At 41.4% G+C, this 19884-nt stretch overlaps 1 protein-coding gene across 2 annotated transcripts in view; it reads right to left on the bottom strand.

Moving 5' to 3' along the window:
- Window positions 1-19884, bottom strand: part of IL15RA (interleukin 15 receptor subunit alpha) — a 197503-nt gene that overhangs the window by 34244 nt on the left and 143375 nt on the right. Inside the window, exon 5 of one of the 2 annotated variants that reach the window (XM_073619387.1) lies at window positions 4716-4925. The exons of the other annotated variant lie outside the window; for it this stretch is intronic. Within the exon in view, the coding sequence (XP_073475488.1) occupies window positions 4716-4925 (210 nt within the window). The remainder of the gene's footprint in view (window positions 1-4715; window positions 4926-19884) is intronic. 2 annotated transcript variants of the gene reach the window in all.

The raw sequence follows: 19884 nt of genomic DNA, 5'->3' as shown, positions 1-19884 counted from the left end.
ATCTGCCCCAAAGAAGCTCATGTTCTTTTTTGAACTTAGGGTATTTTTCAGGCGTTTTGCTTCAGGTGACAAAACGCTTAGATGTTAACAGGTGCCATTGAAATGAATATGATTTTGCTTGTTGGGTGCTTTTCAGGCGTTTTTTCTGAAGTTTTACGAGCGTTTTTTGAGCTGAAAATGCTCAGGTGTGAATGCAGCCTAAGCTCAAAAAAGAACATGAGCTTCTTTGGGTCAGATTAAAGTTTGGGGCAAAGTACCAATTTGAGCACAGATTCTCCTGAACTGAATCTCTCCCCACATTGGGGTTATAGTATAAGTGCGGTATGTTGCCGCATCAGAAGAACTGCCCCTGCGTGGGCAAGGTTTGGCCCCTGCGTGGGCTAATTTTGTATGCTAATGAAAAATTTAATAAAAAAGATTTTGCAAAAAAAAAAAAAGTTAGGGGCAAAGTTTGTTCATGTATATGGCTTGCATGAAAGTCATATGGTGGGAAAAAATGCTGTAGAAAATGAAAAAATGGTTGTCCTTAGCAATCACTCAGGTTACAACTGTTAATTAATCTGGGCATGTTACAAATCAAAGAACATGCATGCGGAGTCAGTAGTGGGTGTGTGTGAATAGATCTTCTACATCACAAGCAGGTGTTCACAGATTACCAGAATGCCAACAAAATGGACTGCCATTAACCCGTTCACCAAAGCAATGCCTGGATTAAAAACTGAGGTTGCCTGTACTTTCTGTACCAATAGGTTTCTTCTACTCCCTGTATGCTTTCCAAAGTTAAATTTTGAACCTTCTTACAAGTATACATATAAGATTACACTCTAGAATATTGTAAAATACTGTCTGTGATAAACTAGAAGTGCAGAGAGAGCATATGGAACCCAATGTACGGGCATTTTATGGGGCATGTGGGTGTAGAGGAGGGGTGGTAATGGGGCACAGCCCAGAGAAATAGTCCACAGGGCAGCAATATATCACTACACAAATAGACAGTTAACAGAATAGCAGTATGACACAGCCCAGATAAACAGTCCATGCAGTAGCTATATGGCACTGGGAGATGATCCTCAGGACAGTACTAAGGCACAGCAATGGGAGATGATCCTTAGGGCAGTACTATGGCACAGCAATGGGAGATGATCTTCAGGGCAGTACAACTGCTAATATATCTGGGCAGGTTACAAATCAAAGAACATGCATGACATAAGGGGGGGAGTGAGGGGCGTGTTTGTGAATAGGTCTTCTACATCACCAGCAGATTACCAGACTGCCATTAACCCCTTCACCAAAGCAATGCCTGGATTAAAAACTGAGGTTGCCTGTACTTCTTATTGTACCAATAAGTTTCTTCTACTCCCTGTATGCTTTCCAAGGTTTACATTTTTAACTTCCTTAAAAGTATACATATAAGATTACACTCTAGAATATTGTAAAATACGGTCTGTGATGAACTAGGAGTGCAGAAAAAGCACCCAATTTGCGTGCATTTTATGGGGCATGTGGGTGTAGAGGAGGGGTGGCAATGGGACACAGCCCAAAGAAACAGTCCACAGGGCAGCACTATATATCACTGCACAAATAGACAGTCCACAGAATAGCAGTATTACACAGCCCAGATAAACAGTCCATGCAGTAGCTATATGGCACTGCAACGAGAGATGATCCTCAGGGCAGTACTATGACACAGCAACGTGAGATGATCCTCAGGGCAGTACTATGGCACAGCAATGTGAGATGATCCTCAGGGCAGAAGTATGTCACAGCAAGTGCTAACAGTCTGTGGAGAAGAAATATGGCAGAGCAAGGAGTTACCAGTCCATGGAATGGCAATAGGACACAGCAAAAGGGAGATAGTCCACAGGACAGCAATAAGACAGAGCAAAAGGGGAATAATCCTCAGGGTGATCATCAGGGCAGTAATATGGCACAGCAAGGGGAGACAATTCTCAGGGCAGCAATAAGACACAGCAAGGGGAAATGATCCTCAGGGTAATATGGCACAGCAAGGTGAGAAGAACCTCAGAGCGGCAATAAGGCACAACACGGGGAAATGATCCTCAGGGTAATGTGGCCCAGCAAGCAGGGAAGATCCTCAGGGCAAAAATATGGCACAGCAAGGCTTAACAGTTTGTGGAGGGAAAATATGGCACAGCAAAGGGGAGATACAGGAGGGTTTCACGACTCGTGCTGAGGGTACCTGGCAGCCCCAGGCCGCTGAGGAAGTGGTTTTAGAAATGGAGGGTCCAGAGAGGCAGTGTCTCAGGCAGGTGCTGGGTCCAGAGAGAGAGGTTGAGGGAAGCCCGAGGTGCATCAAGGTGGCTGCTGGATAAGAGGAGGCAGAGTGTAACTCCTGGAGGCCCAATCTTAGTTTTAGGTCCTCACAGGCACAGGTAACATATAGGGGCTGGCAGCAAGAGATGTGTGCCCTATTTCCTCCAGCCCAGGTAGTTTTACTTGAGCTGGGGTGCGATCCAACAGCCCAGGAAATCTGATGCTTAGCATAGTCCCCTTCATGAACAGCTAGAAGCAAGCTCTTTGTTTCCAGTGGGGCACAGTGTGGGAAGAAGTGCAGTGCCCTAGACCCTAGTGCTCGGGGGAGGACATCTGCAGCTGGCGTAAAGAGAGATCCATCTCAAACCGCATCAAGGGATCTAATAGTGTACAGGAGGTGTGGAGTGGTAGGAACTGTGTGCAAGGGGCCAGGTGTTGGCTGTATGTCTCCCTGCACATATGTGGTGTGGGGTGGTGGGAGACGTGTGGGGAGCAAGGGGGGAAGCCGGGGTCATTTAAACATTTAAAAGTTATACATTCCTAATAAAATAAATGCAGCTAATAATTTAAGTATTTTGAGCTGTCATTATATTATCTATAAAATTATCTCTGAAAATTGCAGCTAGGAGAGGAAGTACCAGAGGTAGTTTGAGTCAATAAGGATCTACTGTAAGACTGGCAGGCAGCTATTTTTCAGGAGTTCAGTATTGAAAGGAAGCATCTGGCTGCTATTGACTGCACATAAACTTTCATTTCATTATCAGTACTTATACAAGGCTTGTTGTTGCAGTTTAAAGGTCTTAATTAGATAGTTGGTAAGGTTGAATAAAGACAACAGTCCATCCAGTTTAACCTGTGTAGGTGTGTTTAGAAATATAGTTTCCCATATCCCGTAAATATAATCAAACAAGCAGAGATTGTTACACAATTTACTGGAGGCACTGCACGGAATCAATCCACATTAGAATTGCTCTAAAACTACAGATCAGTGGGGTGTCTACAAACTGCAGATGTGTTAGATCTCCTGATATTGTATTCTGTACAGTACAACATACTGTGTAGAATAAAAAAACTGTAGCAACGTTTAAAACGGAACTTCACTCTCTCAATCAAAAATGACTAGTTTTAATCCTTATGCTGCTAGCATTAGAAAATAGATAGGAAAATATGTCATATTTACTCATTTTATACTTTTTTTTTTAACATTTCTTCAGTTACTTCCTGGTTTCTTGCCTAGGCAAATGATGTCATACATCCCAGGAGTCTTCAGGAGGGAGGCAGAGGTGTTCACAGCTAAGCATACCCTCCTGTCTGCGTGCTTAAGATAAGGGCAGATGGATTTCAGGAAGTAAATGCTACATTAATCATCTGCCCTTACTCAAGATGGCCACAGCCAGAAATGCTAGGGAGTGTTTTTCAAAGTGATTTCTCAGCAAAATAAAGCATGGAGACATGGAGGGATTGAGGAGTTTGCTTTGAATATTAACAATGAATTGAATAGCAGTTTTGGCTTGTGGTGCTCAGATGCAGTGTAGTTCCAGTTTAATTAATGAAGACAATTGGGGCTGACAGCGCTCGCTCAGAAGTTGAACTGGAAGTATTGAATGGTGGCTGCAATAAACCACATGTTCTCTCAAATGAGCTGCTAGGTCACGGCAACAGGGACGTTTGTGTTCCATGCTGGCCAGGGCTGGTTCCTTCTTGGACACCTCAGTTCCGTCCTGGACTTCGGTGACGCCTTCCTCTTTGCCACTAGGGTTGCCACCTCATCCCTTTAAAACCGAACACATATGAATTACACAAGTTCTGAGGCTAATTTAATGCAGATAAGGCACCAAGTGAGTTTAATAACCACCTTAATCAGCCACAGTACCTATGTAATTAATATGTGTTTGGTTTTAAAGGGATGAGGTGGCAACCATACTTCCCACTCACCACGGTGCTTTCTCCCTGGACATAGTCAGCTATGTGGTTCTACCATCATTGCCAGTGACAGTGACACCATCCTCTCATGCTGGCGGGCCCGGCACACAATACACTGCAGTTGGCATTGCATCATGGCATCCATGGTCGGCGTCCCATGTTTGGAATTTCCCGGTCTGACACAGTGATCCATCAGTGCCCGAGCCAGCCTCACAGCCAGTGTGGTACACGTTGCTATCCAACCATTCATACTTTGTACTGTTTTCATCAATTTTTTCAATAAATTGCCAGCAGCTCATTTAAGAGCATATGCGGTTTATTGCAGACACCATTTGTTACTTCCAGTTCAGCTTCTGAGTGCTGTCAGCCCCAATTGTCTTCAGCATTTTAGCATTTGATCCCATGCTATCAGACAGCAGCACAGTTCAGCTGTGCTTATATCATACCACTGGGTGAATTTCTTAAGATTAGCGCCTGGAACTCAATCTCTAGTGCCACTTTAATTCATGTTAACAGACCTGGAATGGTTGAATCATGTTCAGGCGTTGTATAATAACTGATAGTAGATAATTTAGGAGTTTCATCAGTGGAAATGTATGTGGATTCTGGAAGTGATTGTGCTGTTTCCCTTGAAGTTGCTGCATGTTCAGAAGATCTGGGTTGCTGTGTCGTCGTTCCCACTGTCGCTTTTCCTACAGTAGTTGGTAAAATTGTTGTAGATTGTGACCCTGGTAAAAATGAACACACATTTGTTTTTTCCTGCTGTCAGATTATGGAAATCCAGAACAGTAAACAAAAAGTAAATCTTTCCTAAGATAAATATGGGAGTTGCCATTACTGACATCGTTCCGGAAATGCTATTTGCTTGGCTTTCATGCTTACCCCATGGCTTCAGTACTTTCTGAATCATGGGCTGGGAACAAGAAGGCAAATGAGTAAATAGTAGGCAATTCATCCTAAGCGTTCTTAGCAGGAGCATTGATCAAGTCCTTATTTCTCAGCAGCTCAGCTCACCCTGCTCCTCCTTCCCACAGCAACTACTATGTGTTTTTATAGAGCAGCTTTCCCCAATCATTTTACCCTAAAAAGGAAAATAATTTCCAGGTCTTGGGGAACCCTTATTAAAACTAATTCATGGGGGGGGGTCAATGGTAAAAATGCCCCTTACATTGGTAGTTAGTGGGAAGAATGGAACCCCTATAGTGGTGGTCAGAATGTCACCCCTACAGACAGGTAAAAGGATAATTCGTGTCATGCTGCTGGCATTACCAAGCTGTGTTAAATTGTGCAGGTACCTTCAAATTGGAGTTCAATCAGCCACAGCTCAAGGAACCCCTATCAACCTCTTGAGGAACCCTAGTTTTATGGAACCATGATTGAGAATGGCTGCATTAGATATTAGAAGGCTGCTATGTCACTGCTGGGAGAGCAGGGTAAGCTGAGCTGCTGAGATAACAATTAAAACAGCTTCTGTGTTTCTGCTGTGCAATTTGAGGATTAATTGTTTCACAGTGCTTGCAGCTATAAAGGTCTGTGAGGGCTTGCTTTAAGGCCCCATTCACACCTCAGCATTTTTTCTTAGCTTGAAGCTCGAAGCTCCAAAACGCTGGAGGAGAAAAAAATCAATTATTCTCTATGGAGAAGACACATATCTCCACTCCAAGTCACCTGAAGTCAAACACCTGAAGCTCAAGAAAGTTCTGGAGCTTTTTTAGTAGCTTGAATCGGGCATATGTGAGCATTTTTGGCATGTTTTTATTCCTATAGAAATGAATGGAAATGTGCCATTCATGAGTTTTTTGAGTGATTTTCTGCTCAAATAAAAAAAATGATTAGTAATAATATATGAATAAATATATGTAAAATAAATACACAAATAACTAAAAATCATCAAAAATAAATTAAAGAAATGAATAATATGTACTAATACGTAAATAAATAATAATTAACCCTAACCTTAAAAAAAATGTTAAATTATTATTACTAATATTAATAATAATATAATAATACATAAACACCCAAACCTGAACAAAAAAATGAGTAAAAATAATAATATTTACATTTATTTTAGGTTAGGGTGTTTAGTTATTTATTATTATTATTTTTTTTTAAGGGTTAGGTGTTAAGGTTAGGGGTTAATTATTTATTTATTATTACTTAGTATTCATTTATTAAAATTATTTATTTATGATTATTTAAATTTATTTGTGTATTTATAGTAGTAGAAGTAGTATTAAAGGGGTTGTAAAGGTAAAAGTGTTTTCACCTTAATGTATTGTATGCATTAAGGTGAAAAAACATCTGGCAATACCGCCCCCCCAGCCCCCCCGTTTTACTTACCTGACCCCTCGAAAGTCCCGCGCTCGCTCCCGACATCCTCTTCGTCGCTCAGCCTGGCCGTTGATTGGTCACAGTGGATGGATTAAAAGCAGCGCAGCCATTGGCTTGCGCTGCTGTCAATCACATCCAATGACGCGGGGTGCCGGGGGCAGGGCCGAATGATACAGTGAGCGGCTATGGCCGCCGGCTGTATCACGGGAGCGCGCCTGCAAGCACTCAACACCATGCGAGGGAGCTCGCATGAAAGTGTTGAGTCCTTGTGGGGGGGAGCCGAGACAGCCGTCGAGGGACCCCAGAAGACCAGGTTCGGGGTCACTCTGTGCAAAACGAGCTGCACAGTGGAGGTAAGTATAACATGTTTGCTATTTAAAAAAAAAAAAATTAACTTTAGTGATCCTTTAATAACACCCTAACCCCACCCCCCCCAAAAAAAATAACCCTATTGCTGACTCCTAATCCTAACCTAACTCTAACCCCTTACCCTAACGAAAAAAAATAAAAAATAAATAAAGGCTAATGGAAAAGCTAAAAAAGCTGAAATACCTAGCAACAAATGATGCAACAGATGATAGTTTTCTCTATTGTCTAAAAAAAGCCAAAGCTCAAAAATGCTGTATAAAAATGTGCAAGTCTCACATAAAACTGTGCCAACATCGCGTGTAAAAACACGCAATAAAAAACACCAGAAAATGCACGAAGATGCTACGTTCAGGTGTGAATGTAGCCTAAAGCTCATTTACTATATGTAAAATATTCAATATAATGTAAACTACTTGAAAGTCCATAGCATGGGCGCAGGTTCACTTTAAAAAAATATGTCTGCAAAGAAAACTGAGCAAACCTTCAGACTGATGACAGCGTAAACATAAAAACTATTCTTTGTTGACTAACCAGCAAAGTGTGTTGTCCGCCCCTATGTTATATGATGGTAACCTGTAGTAGTTATTTTTGTTGTGGAAACATATCCAGGAACTTGCATTGTTTGAATTAATTTTGTCTTTGATGTTTAGCGTATCTGATGAATCTTCACTGTAGCTGTTGACAGTAATGATGTAATGTAAACCTTTCAAGCTCTGTGTACGTGAAATCACGGCTTGAACTTGACCCTAGAGACAGTATTAGGTATATGTAATCAGGTACAAAAAAAAAGTATGATAGGTTCCCCCTGTGCAAAAGGAAGGATTTATCAAGAAAGACTCAGACAGCCATCCAATGTTAATTTGGATACTTCAATCAAGAATTACCATATTTATTGGCGTATAACACGCACTTTTTCTCCCTGAAAACAGAGGACGGATAGTGCCTACGTGTTATACGCCGATACTATGTTTTACCAACAGGGGACGGGGATAGGGTAGTCCACCTTGGGAGCCACCCATTGGTGGGTGTCAGGCCGGCCGCCCCGCCTCTCCTGGCCCTGGGACAGCGTTGTCTGAAGTTGATAAAAAAATCAATTGCCAGCCCCTTCTCCTACGCCGCTCCTCCTATGTCAGTGTCATTATAAAACAAAGCTTGTAAATATCTCAATAGATATTAGATTGGAGGAGGAGAGCGGTCACATGACTATCTATGTAACCATCTATGAGAGAGAAGTCATGTGACCAGGTCAGTGGAAAAAAGAGAGCTATTGAGGTATATGGAAGCTTCATTTTACAATATGAGTGACACAGGAGGAGCAGTGTGGAAGGGGCTGGCAGTGATTTTTTTCTTAACTGTAGAGAATGCTGGCAGCACTGTTCTAGGAGACTGGGGGTCACCTGAGAGTGCAGGGGGAGGGGGGCTGTATTCTGGATAGGGGGCTGTGTACTGGATGGGGGTCTGTGTACTGGGGAGGGCAGCTGTGTACTGTGCTGGGGGAGGGGGGCTGTGTACTGTGCTGAGGGAGGGGGGCTGTGTACTGGGGAGGGGGGCTGTGTACTGTGCTGGGGAGGGGGACTGTGTACTGGGGAGGGGGGCTGTGTACTGTGCTGGGGGAGGGGGGCTGTGTACTGGGGAGGGGGGCTGTGTACTGGGGAGGGGGGCTGTGTACTGTGTTGGGGAGGGGGACTGTGTACTGTGCTGGGGGAGGGGGGCTGTGTACTGTGCTGGGGGAGGGGGGCTGTGTACTGGGGAGGGGGGCTGTGTACTGTACTGGGGAGGGGGACTGTGTACTGGGGAGGGGGGCTGTGTACTGTGCTGGGGGAGGGGGGCTGTGTACTGGGGAGGGGGGCTGTGTACTGTGCTGAGGGAGGGGGGCTGTGTACTGGGGACGGGGGCTGTGTACTGTAAAGGGGGCTGTGAAAACATTTTTTCCTTAAACTTCCCTTTTAAAATTTGGGTGCGTGTTATACGTCGATAAATACGGGTATGTAATGTGTGTATTTGCAATCCCTATGCTTGCAACACCAGATGGGTCTTAGTACTCAATCACTTAGCACGGTGTGGATGGAGAAATCTCCACTCCCGGCTATTGTATTCAGCCATCGTGGCACACACAGCTGCCTGAATACAGAGGTGAACAGTGACTGCAAACCCCCAACACTGTCTCAGAGACTTGTAATATATCAGCAACCAGAAGGCAAACTTGAGAGTGGAACTTCACTCTGCTCAATCAACATTGATTATTTTTAATCCTCATGCTGCTAGCATTAGTAATTAGATAGGAAAGTATATCGTATTTATTTGTTTTAAACTTTTTTTTTTTTTTTTCCATTTTTTCAGTTACTTCCCGATTTCTTGCCTAGGCAAATTATGTCATACATCCCAGGACTGTTCAAGAGGGGAGGAGAGGAGGAGGGGTTTTCTCAGCTAAGCACAATCCCCTGCATGAATCATTTGCCCTTACGCAAGTTGGCCACATCCAGGAATGCTAGGGGGTTGTTTATCAAAATGATTTCTCAACAATATAAAGCATAGAGACATGGATGGATGGGGGAGTTTGCTTTTAATATTAAAAATGAATTTATGTGTTGAAGGCTGCAAGGTCTATTCCATATGTTTTGGGTATTATAGACTGAACACTGTTATTTTATTAAGCTTTGTATGTGCCGTATGTATTCAAGTCTGCTGACGAAGCTTTGCTACTTCTGTCATTGTCAATGTGCACTATGCCTATTTGATTATTTCCATTTGGTTGATATTATACTATGTTTTGGGTTTAATAAAGGAACATTCTGTTTGTTAAACATTTAAAATAAATAAATTAAATAATGGTTGGAGGTCCAGACCGAGAGGACCAACTCCGGCCTTTTCTCCTACTTTCCTTCCTCTACATTCATATTTTTTATTATTTTTGTAATGTTTAATAACTTCTATAAGAATGCTGACGAGGGACCATAGAGCCTCCCCAATCTCAATATCTCCTTGGGAACGAGGTATCGTGCCTTGAGGCCCTGGGACTAACTCTTGACATTAACATTTCCCTACCTCTCCATGTAACTGAGCTATGTGTGACCTACAGTTTATTGTAATGCTATTTCATAATTATCTCCATATTTTGACTTTCTGCAATAGGTTGATGATACTTTTGAGTTTAACGCCTTTGGTAAACTGTTGCTCTATTTGCAACAGTTGCAAATAGAGCAACATGCATCCGCTTTTGACCTTTACTTGATATTGTTTACATTCTTCTATTATGTTAAAAACTTTTAAATAAAAACCATTGAAAGAGAAAACTTAAAGTGATTGTAAAAATATCAAACATGTTATACTTACCTGCTCTGTGTAGTGGTTTTTCACAAAGCAGCCCAGATCCTCCTCTTCGGCGCTCCTGGCCCCTCCCTCCTGTCAAGTGCCCCCAGAGCAAGCAGCTTGCTATTGGGGCACAAGAGCCCAGTCACAACTCTGTGTGTCCATTCAGACACGGAGCCCCGGTTTGGCCCTGCCCCATCTCTCCTGATTGGCTAACTGACTTTGATTGACGGCCGAGGGACTCGTGGACATCGCTGGATAGAGATGGGGCTTAGGTAAGTATTAGGGGGCTGAGGGGGGCTGCGCACACGGAAGGTTTTTTTATCTTAATGTATAGAATGTATTAAGATGAAAAACCTTCTGACTTTACAATCACTTTAAGTAACGTTTTTTGTTTGTGGTGCTCAGATACAATGAAGATCTGCTTTAAAGCATGTAGGCGGTTTTTAGATTTTTTGGGTTGCAGGGGATACCCTGTTAAATATTATTTTTATCTACAGCTCATGACACATTAGCATGATCAGTAAGTTATATGATGTTTTAGGTAAAAGAATGAGGAAAGTGGCATAGTGGCAGAGGATTTGACACCCAGAGCGGGCACTTTACAATACACCCTACACTGTAACACAATTTAAATGTTATAATTAAACAAATAACAACAATGTCCAAAAATAAGACGAAGACTAGAAAGCCAAAGCCAAAAGCCAGCATCACATGAAATGTTTCCCAGTAAGTAATAAAATACCATGAGGGGTTTGCCAAAACAATGGTGTGAGTATAATCAGTAAAAGACCTTGAAAAACTGACTATGATGGGAGAATTGTTTGATACTCATGGTAGTCAGGTGACTTGACAATGACAATTGACCATGTTTATCTGTAACTTACCTGTACCTTCTCAAATTCAAATGGTTTAAGGACAACACGTTCTTTATTGAAGTTACTTTCTGTGTTTGCCAGTCCTTTACACAGCAAACATGGACCAGCCTTATATGGGGACAAACACAGAATATATCTTTCTATTGTTTATTTCTATTAAACGTGTGTGTGCAATAGTTCCCCATTGTCCCAAGGTTGAGACAAGCACACAAGGGAGGGTTAAAGAAAAAACATTCTGATACTAGTTACAAGACAGGCTCATCCAGAAGAGGCGGAAATAAGCGTCAATTTAATATTATTATTGTATCAGACAAAATGGTGATATTGTTCAGTACAAGTTAGAAAGGATCATCCAAAGGGTCCTTAAAGTGATATTAAAAGCTTTCTTAAAAATAAAACAAAAACAACCATGCATGTTATACTCACCTGCTCTGTGCAGTGGTTTTGCACAGAGCAGCCTGATCTTCCTCTTCTCGGGTCCCTCGCCAGCGCTCTTGGCCCCTCCCTCAAGCAGCTTGCAATGGGGCACCCAAGCCACTGCACTGCGTGTCCATTCACACACACACAGCCAAGGCTTGGCCCTGCCCCCCCCCCCCTCCTCATTGGCTCACTGGCTGTGATTGACAGCAGTGGGAGCCATTGACTGTCTCAGACAATGAGGAGGAGGAGTCCCCAGAGAGCCGAGGCTCTTGTGCACAACGCCGGATCGAGATGGGTTTTAGGTAAGTATTAGGGGGGCTGGGGGGGGGGGGCTGCTACACAGAGGAGGTTTTTTTACCTTCATGCATAGACTGCAAACATTGATCCTGTAGAACCACTTTAAATGTTTCAATGTTTATATGTATGGATAAAACAACATAATATCCAAAATGACGTAATCATGGTGAATTATCACATTTTCTAAAAAGGACTCATCTCATCATATTTTTGGTTTGTTGTATTCATTATCATTAAAATGATACCTTGTAAACAACCTATTCAGTTAAAAATTGCAGTGAAAGGCAAATCTTTTGTGTAAAGATTTAAAAAAGACCATTATAAATATATTATTTCCCTTTAGTTCCCAGCATAGCTAGAGAACTGACCATGGTGTGTTCTCATGCTTGGTGTGGTCAGTTTCTAATAGGAAAGCAAAGGGACTGACAGGAACACCAGGGATTTAACACAGGGGAAGCAATACAAAGAGAAAAGGAGACTTCTTTATTCAAATACATGATGCAACAGACACATATCAGAAATTTGAAATTCTGGGGTAACAAACACTTTAAGTATTGAAAATGGAAATAGTTTAAAGTATACACATGATTTTTCTCTGTATAATTAAAGTGATACTAAACGCACACTGTTTCATTTACAATGTCCCTTCTATTTCTGTATATGGATGCTGGCACTGTAATTATCTTTATCTTAAAGAGGGAGTCCACCTAAAAAAAAAAAAATATTAAAAGCCAGCAGCTACAAATACTGCAGCTGCTGACTTTTAATACATGGCTACTTACCTGTCCCAGGGTCCAGCGATGTCGGCAGCCGACGCCGATAAATCGCTCGACACTCGGCAGCTGCCACCGCCATCCTGGGTGAGGGAATCAGGAAGCGAAGCGTTGCGGCTTCACTTCCCTACTGTGCATGCGTGAGTCGCGCTGCGCGTCGTAACTGTGTTTCCCAGGAGACAGCGCGGAGGGACAGGAAGAGGCATAGACTCCCGTGGGAGTCTATGCCGGAAGTGGGTGGAAATACCTGTCTTAGACTTATATGCTGGTGCTATGCAGTTGCTTTGTGTTTTTTAAAAAATCTGACTTCCTGTAAGAGATGGCCGCGGGTGGTTTTATTAAGTTTTTATTACGTTTTATTAGTACTCTTATGATTTTTCGGTACCCCTAAATACAGACCATGTTTATACAGCACTCTATTTTTGGGATACCTATTAGTATTATAAGTTTTACTTAGTTTTCATTTTTTAAATTTAAGCTGATTCCCGGGATGATGTCCCCATTGAGCGCTGGAAGGTTCCTCTGCTCTAGCTTCCGTATCCGGTGTTCTGACACTCCCTCCTATTCAGCTAGAGTATATATTTCTCCGGGTGATGGGCATGCTCTACCCTCGCTGACGAAGTCCCCAGTGACGTAACGCCGCGTACGGGGGTGGAGCAATACCGCCGACATCACCCGCAGCCATCTCAAGCTAACAGCTGTCCCGTCACGGACAGACTGTTTCTATTGAAAGAATACCTTCCTATGTAATACAGCACCGCTGAGCGCTTTTATCCTTGTGTTTTAAATAAACTTTTTTGGAAAGATACTGCAAACGGATCGCTCTTAGATTCTTTCCTTATTCCTTTTGTTGGGGATTACTGCCACTTATTCTGGTATTAAAGCATGGATCTCTCAGCCTGCTTCTGATCCCGGGACATCGGATGATCGCTTCCCGCAGATGATATCTAGCAGAGCAGTGTGCCATTGGTCCATTCATGCCTTAAAGACCCCCTGTAATTAAGGGGTCCACCTGATCTGGTAAGGGCATCCTCATGTTTTTACTTATTACATCTGATGACAAGTGATTGACCTGGGTGTAATTAATAGAATTTTTTTATTTCTGACTGTATAGACTCTAATATATATACTTAAAGCGGTGTGTCACTGTCTACACATAATGTTTTTTTTTCTAACACTGACACTGTTTAATCTATTTAAATCTTTAACTTACTTTTTCCGTTTCTGCAGCTTTCTGCTCTCATTTTCCTTTAGTAAAGATAACTTATAAAACTTCCTGTAGTTGGTTTTCATCTTGCCTGTGGGCATGTGAAACCCACAGGCATCCTCTCCCGGGATACGGTGCTGCAGATCGACCAGCATGCACCGCCCGTTCTAGCCCCGATCTCGCGCATGCGCAGTAAAGACAATTTGGAGCGCCGTCAAGAGCTCCTGGTTAAGTCTCACGAGACTTGGCGGAGGTTATCCGCAATGTCTTCTGGGATGAAAGACAATGAGATCCCAGGAGACAGTGCGGCGAACAAAGGATATGACGACAATACCCGCAAAGTCCACGCCCACAGCCGCAGGGACAGAAGAAAGGACAGACAGATAACGTAAGGTAGGGAAAAAAAAAAAAAAAAAAGCTCCATATGGCACTCGGTGTTGCTTTTAGAAGCCACCGAGATGCTGTTTAAAAAATGGGTGAAGATCCGCTTTAACCAGTTTTGAACTTATTGATTTCCAGCAGTTATTTATTTATTGTTCATTTTCTTTGCGCTGCACTTAATTGTTTAATGATTTTTAATTGAGGTTGGTGTATCCTTTAGTGTCCAGCTTGCATTTTTCTATTAGGTTTAATTTGCGTTGATTGTCTTTTATATGTAATTAGGTATCTGCACCCCCCTCCCCCCTGAAAGGTGCCAAATGTGACACCGGAGGGGGGGAGGGTTCCAAAAAGCGGAAGTTCCATTTTTGTGTGGAACTCCGCTTTAATTAAAAAAAAAAAATCTAACTACTTTTTTCCTAATCGATATACAGCTGTCACATGGCCCAGCTCTTTCCCAGCCTGTTTGCAGGTAAACATAAGCAGGAGGAGCTTCTAGTCCTCCGCTGCTGGTTACACGTTCAAAAAAAAAAAGCCTTTGAAATACAAAGTAAAAATAAATAATTATTAATAATAAACTGTTTTAAATTGTCATACAAATATATATTTGAAATCAAATCTTTATTTTTTGGCAAAAACATGGTGTGGGTGGATTTCTGCCAGTCACAGGCTGTGTCACACCTCTCCAGCCTGTGTCTTAGAATAAGAGGGACAGGAACCTTCTTTCAATCTACATATAATATCCCACCCCCATTGTGTTTAGCTGATTAGTGGGCATGGAGGATCAGGGAAAGAGTGGGCTGTCACTTACAGACATTTTATGCCTTCTAAACAAGTAACATTGTTAAATATTTATAGAATAAAAATTAGTTTATACTATAAGACCTAGAGATAGACATTTCTAGCCCCAGATTGCCATCTAGTGATCAAGTCAGTTGTTGATTATATATGCAAAACATTAATCAATAAACTGAGCCACCAAGGAGAAATAAGACCCTCTGGGTGGGTTCCTAAGTTATATTATTTTTAATGAACAAATAGCTAGCTCAGGTAGACAGAGGAGACCCTTCATTGAAGACAGACATTCAGCACAAGGATCACACCCATCATCTACAGGAGAACACATCATTCCATCCATTATCAGACATACCAGGACACACATCTTCCAGCTTCACTAGATGCCATTTTGGGAAGACAAACTCCACCCATTGATTGGCAGCCAACTTTGGGGGTCTGATCAGCAGCCAGTTTAAAGCCTTCTTGTTTTACCTAGTGATTCCCTACATTCGCTTTTGGGGTAACTATAGTTTCCATTTCCCTGAATAATTGTATTCATTTTTTGTTTGCAATCATTTTGTGCTGGCTGATTTGGTACCTCATTAGATAATCTAACACCTAGAGATTTGGTCATTTTAATTTGCCATATTGGCATAATTCAGACTCCACCTGGAAATTAAACTGCAGCGAGTTAATGGGGCGAGTGGTCAAACACAGATTATTGTCTGTCAAATTTAAGAAAACTAGTTAACCTCCCTGGCGGTATGATTATTTCAGATTTTAGGTGCTGAAAGCGGTACAATTATTTTGCATGGAAATTTGGTGTTTTATATTGTAGGTCTGTAATTTTTAACAATAACACACTTAAATCTGTCCAAACAAGAGTCTAGTAGATATTCCGGGTATGATAAAGTTTGAAACACAAAAACATAAATTATAATATAATAAATAAAAAAAAAAATTAAAAAAAAAAAAAAATAATAATAAAATAAATTTCCCCACGATTCACTATCGTCCAATTCTGCAAGTGTTCTAATTTACTATCGCTGTTTTCTAGCTGGTCTAAAGCCACTTTTGACGTAAAGGGACACTTTTTGGTTGCTATGGACAATCTCCAGTTTCCAGGCAGAAAGAACAGTTTATATAATATAAAACTGCATCAGGGCATGGGCCAAAGCACTGGGGACAAAAGGGATGTGAAATCATTTCATACAGTACTGTAATCTGTAAGATTACAGTACTGTATGTGTTATGATTTTTACAATTTTTTGAATTTGTGGTCAGGCTCCGCCCCCGTGCGTCGCGACGCTCGCAGGGAACGGAGCCTGGCAAGGAGAGGCTTCGGAGGAGGACGGAGCCCACGGACACAGCGGGGGACATCGCAGGATCCCAGGGACAAGGTAAGTAAAGCCACACCAGGATCCTGCAATGTAATCCCGAGTGTGGCTCGGGGTTACCGCTAATGGTGCTGAAATGTAACCCCGAGCCACACTCGGGAAAACCGCCAGGGAGGTTAAGGTTAGATACCTTAACTAGTTTTCTTAAATTTGGGGAAAAGAGAAAAAGGGAAAAATTATAATTTTAGATAATATAGAAATCTGCTGTCATGTGGTAAATTTTAGGAATTGGTTGGGAATCAAGTCTTGGTGTCTGTGTCATATCTCAATTTCCCTACTATTTGTGGTTTTGTAAAGTGACTTCTGTAAAAATAACTTTTCATTATTTTTATAGTCACGGTCTGTACTCTCACCCAATTCTATTGTATTTAAAAGAATTTCTGCACAGGGCAAATTATCTCAGGAATAATTAATTAGCCGGCTTAATTTTTTTAAATACTGTAAATTATTTTGTATTGGAGGCACTGTTGTTCATCGATCGATTAAACGGTCGATATAGCTGACTCTATCATTCAAACATACTGTATCTACAGTGCAAAATACAAAAAAAAACCAAAAACATAAATAGTCCAAATTGTAAAGTGTCCCAAAAAACTGAAAAACAATGTGCAAACATTACAAATACCATGCAAAAAAATAAAAACATTGCATACAAAATTCATAAAATTGTCCAGTTCTTACATTTCTTATATTAAAATGTCCTGTGCAATCAAATCCATATATTCAATAAAGTGTCCAGTGTATTTCAATGTGTAAAGTGTCCCATATAGTTAAATGAGCTCAGGTGCAACAAAATCCATGTTCAAATTATTATTATTATTATTATTATTAAGTTTATCCAGGAAAAAGTGCTTGTTTTCCAAAAGAAATCTCTCCTTTCTCATCTCATATCATACTCATCTGTATGTCCACATCTCCTCCACAACAAGCACTGGCTACCCACCAAACATTAGTCAGCAGCAAGTTTGGTTTTGTATCACGTATTGCAATCTGCTTAATCCAGCCAATAATGGGTTCACTTAAACCCTTGTTCTATGTGTAAATAGGCGTTCCTCACCCTTTTTTAAAAAAAAAAAAACAATTTGGTCAGAAATTTGATCTCTTAAAAGGGACATTAAAGGGGAATTCCACCAACAATAACAAAATTTACAAAAATAAAAATTATTTTTCTTCACAATTATCACATGATAATCTTTGACAAATACCCCTTCTATAAGAGTCATACATCACCTAAATAGTTTAAAAAATCGTTGCAGTGTTCTTTGAGACGTTAAACCTATGATTAGGTTAAGTTATATATACCATCTCCAGCTAAACTTTGAAGCTACAATTATCTATTGCAACTTTATACGTTATTTTTCTGCTACCACATTTGTACTTATCTATGTAATTTGTTAAACTTCAATAAACAAATTTGACAAGAAAAAATAGTTGCAGATAGATCTCTCCTCCCGTTATTAAAAAACACCATTATCTCAATAATTCCAAATACATATCCTACACTTACCCGGAAAATGAGCAGCACCTCCTCTTTGCTAAAGAGGGAACTCACTATGTCCACCTAGATGGAGATCCTGACCAGCACAGGGACTTCCGGGTGATTATAATGACTCATTTCCGGGTCAGAAGATGAAACCACACTCTTTTGATCACAACCACAATTCAAATTTTTTCAATATTGTGTTTGTATTTGCAGATATTCAAATCTGTATTTCTACATATGATATTTGAAGTGAACACTCCTCCAATGATCAAATCTCCATCCTGAAAATATTGGAATTCATCAAATACATCAGTAAAATGAAGGGTACAGGCCGGACTCAGCATTCCTGATCTCCAGAGTGTCATACACTGCAGTATCACACAGAACTGGAATATCACCCGGGCCACCTGGAATTGTGTCCTCTGCGGTAGCTGTCACCAAGGATCCCCACTTTACAAGCTTGATTGACCCAGTGGGTATATGCCCATCTGTGTCCAATCTCTCTGGTAAGCCTTTACTAGGAGCGGTGGTGGATCTTCTATCAACACTTTCACCATTTTTATTTTTGTGTCACCTTTTATATGGACTAAGTTTATATAATCAAGACCAATATTTATGTTTATTTCATTATATGTATTTTATACATGGTATCACGTTTTCATAGATTTAATACACTGGTTGTAATATCACTAGCAGAATTGTACCAAATAGTCCTATAGACTATCTAAATATTTTCTAACGCTACACTTCCCCACACTCTAGGATCAAATATTATAGTTAAGGTTTAGGTAGTCAGATATTCTACTTTTGCTTGGGGGCGCACATCTACGTGCATATTGTTCATATTACATTCGCTATGCACAGAGAAAGGAAATAGATGAAGGGAGAGCAAGAGAAAATAAATTTAAAAAAAAAGGAAAAGGAGAAAAGGGAGAAAAGGGAGAAAAATAAAACAACCAAGGGGAAGGGGGGAAGGGGGGAAGGGCCATGGTTGGGGAATGAAAGTTGACACTCCATCATGGCTGGTTGGAGACGGTGACAGACTTCCCTTTAACTCAAGTCAGGAAGATGAGTATCTAAATTTATACCAGGCGGTCCAGGTATAAAAAAAAAATTCTCCTTTTCCCATTTCCTGTGCCAATAGCCATTCCAGGCCTCTAATGGAGTCTGGCTCAGTTGCCCATTCCCCCAGAGAGGATACGGAAGTTGATTTACAATATCGGGGGGTAACCACTCTGGCTGCAGCAAGAAAGTGCCTAAGCACATCCTTTTTCGCTTACTGAAGAGGTCCAGGAATCATAGACAGGAGGACCACCCTGGGTGATGCTTGGATAAAAGTGTCTGAGTTTACAGTATAAATCAAAAGTTTGTTTCCAAAATGTCCGCACAGGGGGGCAGTATCACCAAATGTAGAGCATGTTTCCCTTCGAGGCATGGTATCTCCAACATATATCGGGTATATCATTGTTAAAGTAATGTAGAATGAAGGGGCACCTATACCATCTAGATACCAATGTATACCCTTTTTCTTGGGTTTTCGTCGCTAGTGACAATTTATGGATATGAATAAAACATTTTTGCCAGTCCGAAGGGGAAAGGGTTGTTGAAAGTCTTTTTCGCAATTCTGCGTATACGAGGTAAGGTCTAGGTGAGCCGACGTCATAAGAATAAAATACAGTAAGGAGACCGTATTTGTTGGGGTTCCTTCTGCAGAAGCAAAGATTCAAAGACAGCTGGTTTGGTAAGGATGTCTGAGAGCGTTGAAATAGATCATATATAAAGACAACACCTGTTGCCTCTGCAACCAATGCGTAGAGTTACTGTCACGTACTTGATTGGGGCCGAGCTGATGGGAGTGCTTTCCCTTACACCTCCTATCCTGTTTCTCCTGAAGGTGGTGACAGGATATAACAAGGCACGGAGTGGCAGGAGTGCCTGGTAGGAGATTCTGGAGAGAACATACTTGCAGCAGGTGCAAAGCAGTGGGCAGGTTGGTGGACTGGCCGATGCGGATACACGCCAACAGGTGCAGAACAGCAGGCAGACTCGTGGACTGGCAGATGCAGGT

The sequence above is a fragment of the Aquarana catesbeiana genome, linkage group LG03 (assembly GCF_042186555.1).
Source record: "Aquarana catesbeiana isolate 2022-GZ linkage group LG03, ASM4218655v1, whole genome shotgun sequence".
NCBI lineage: Eukaryota > Metazoa > Chordata > Amphibia > Anura > Ranidae > Aquarana > Aquarana catesbeiana.
This window is presented reverse-complemented; position numbering and strand designations above follow the sequence as displayed.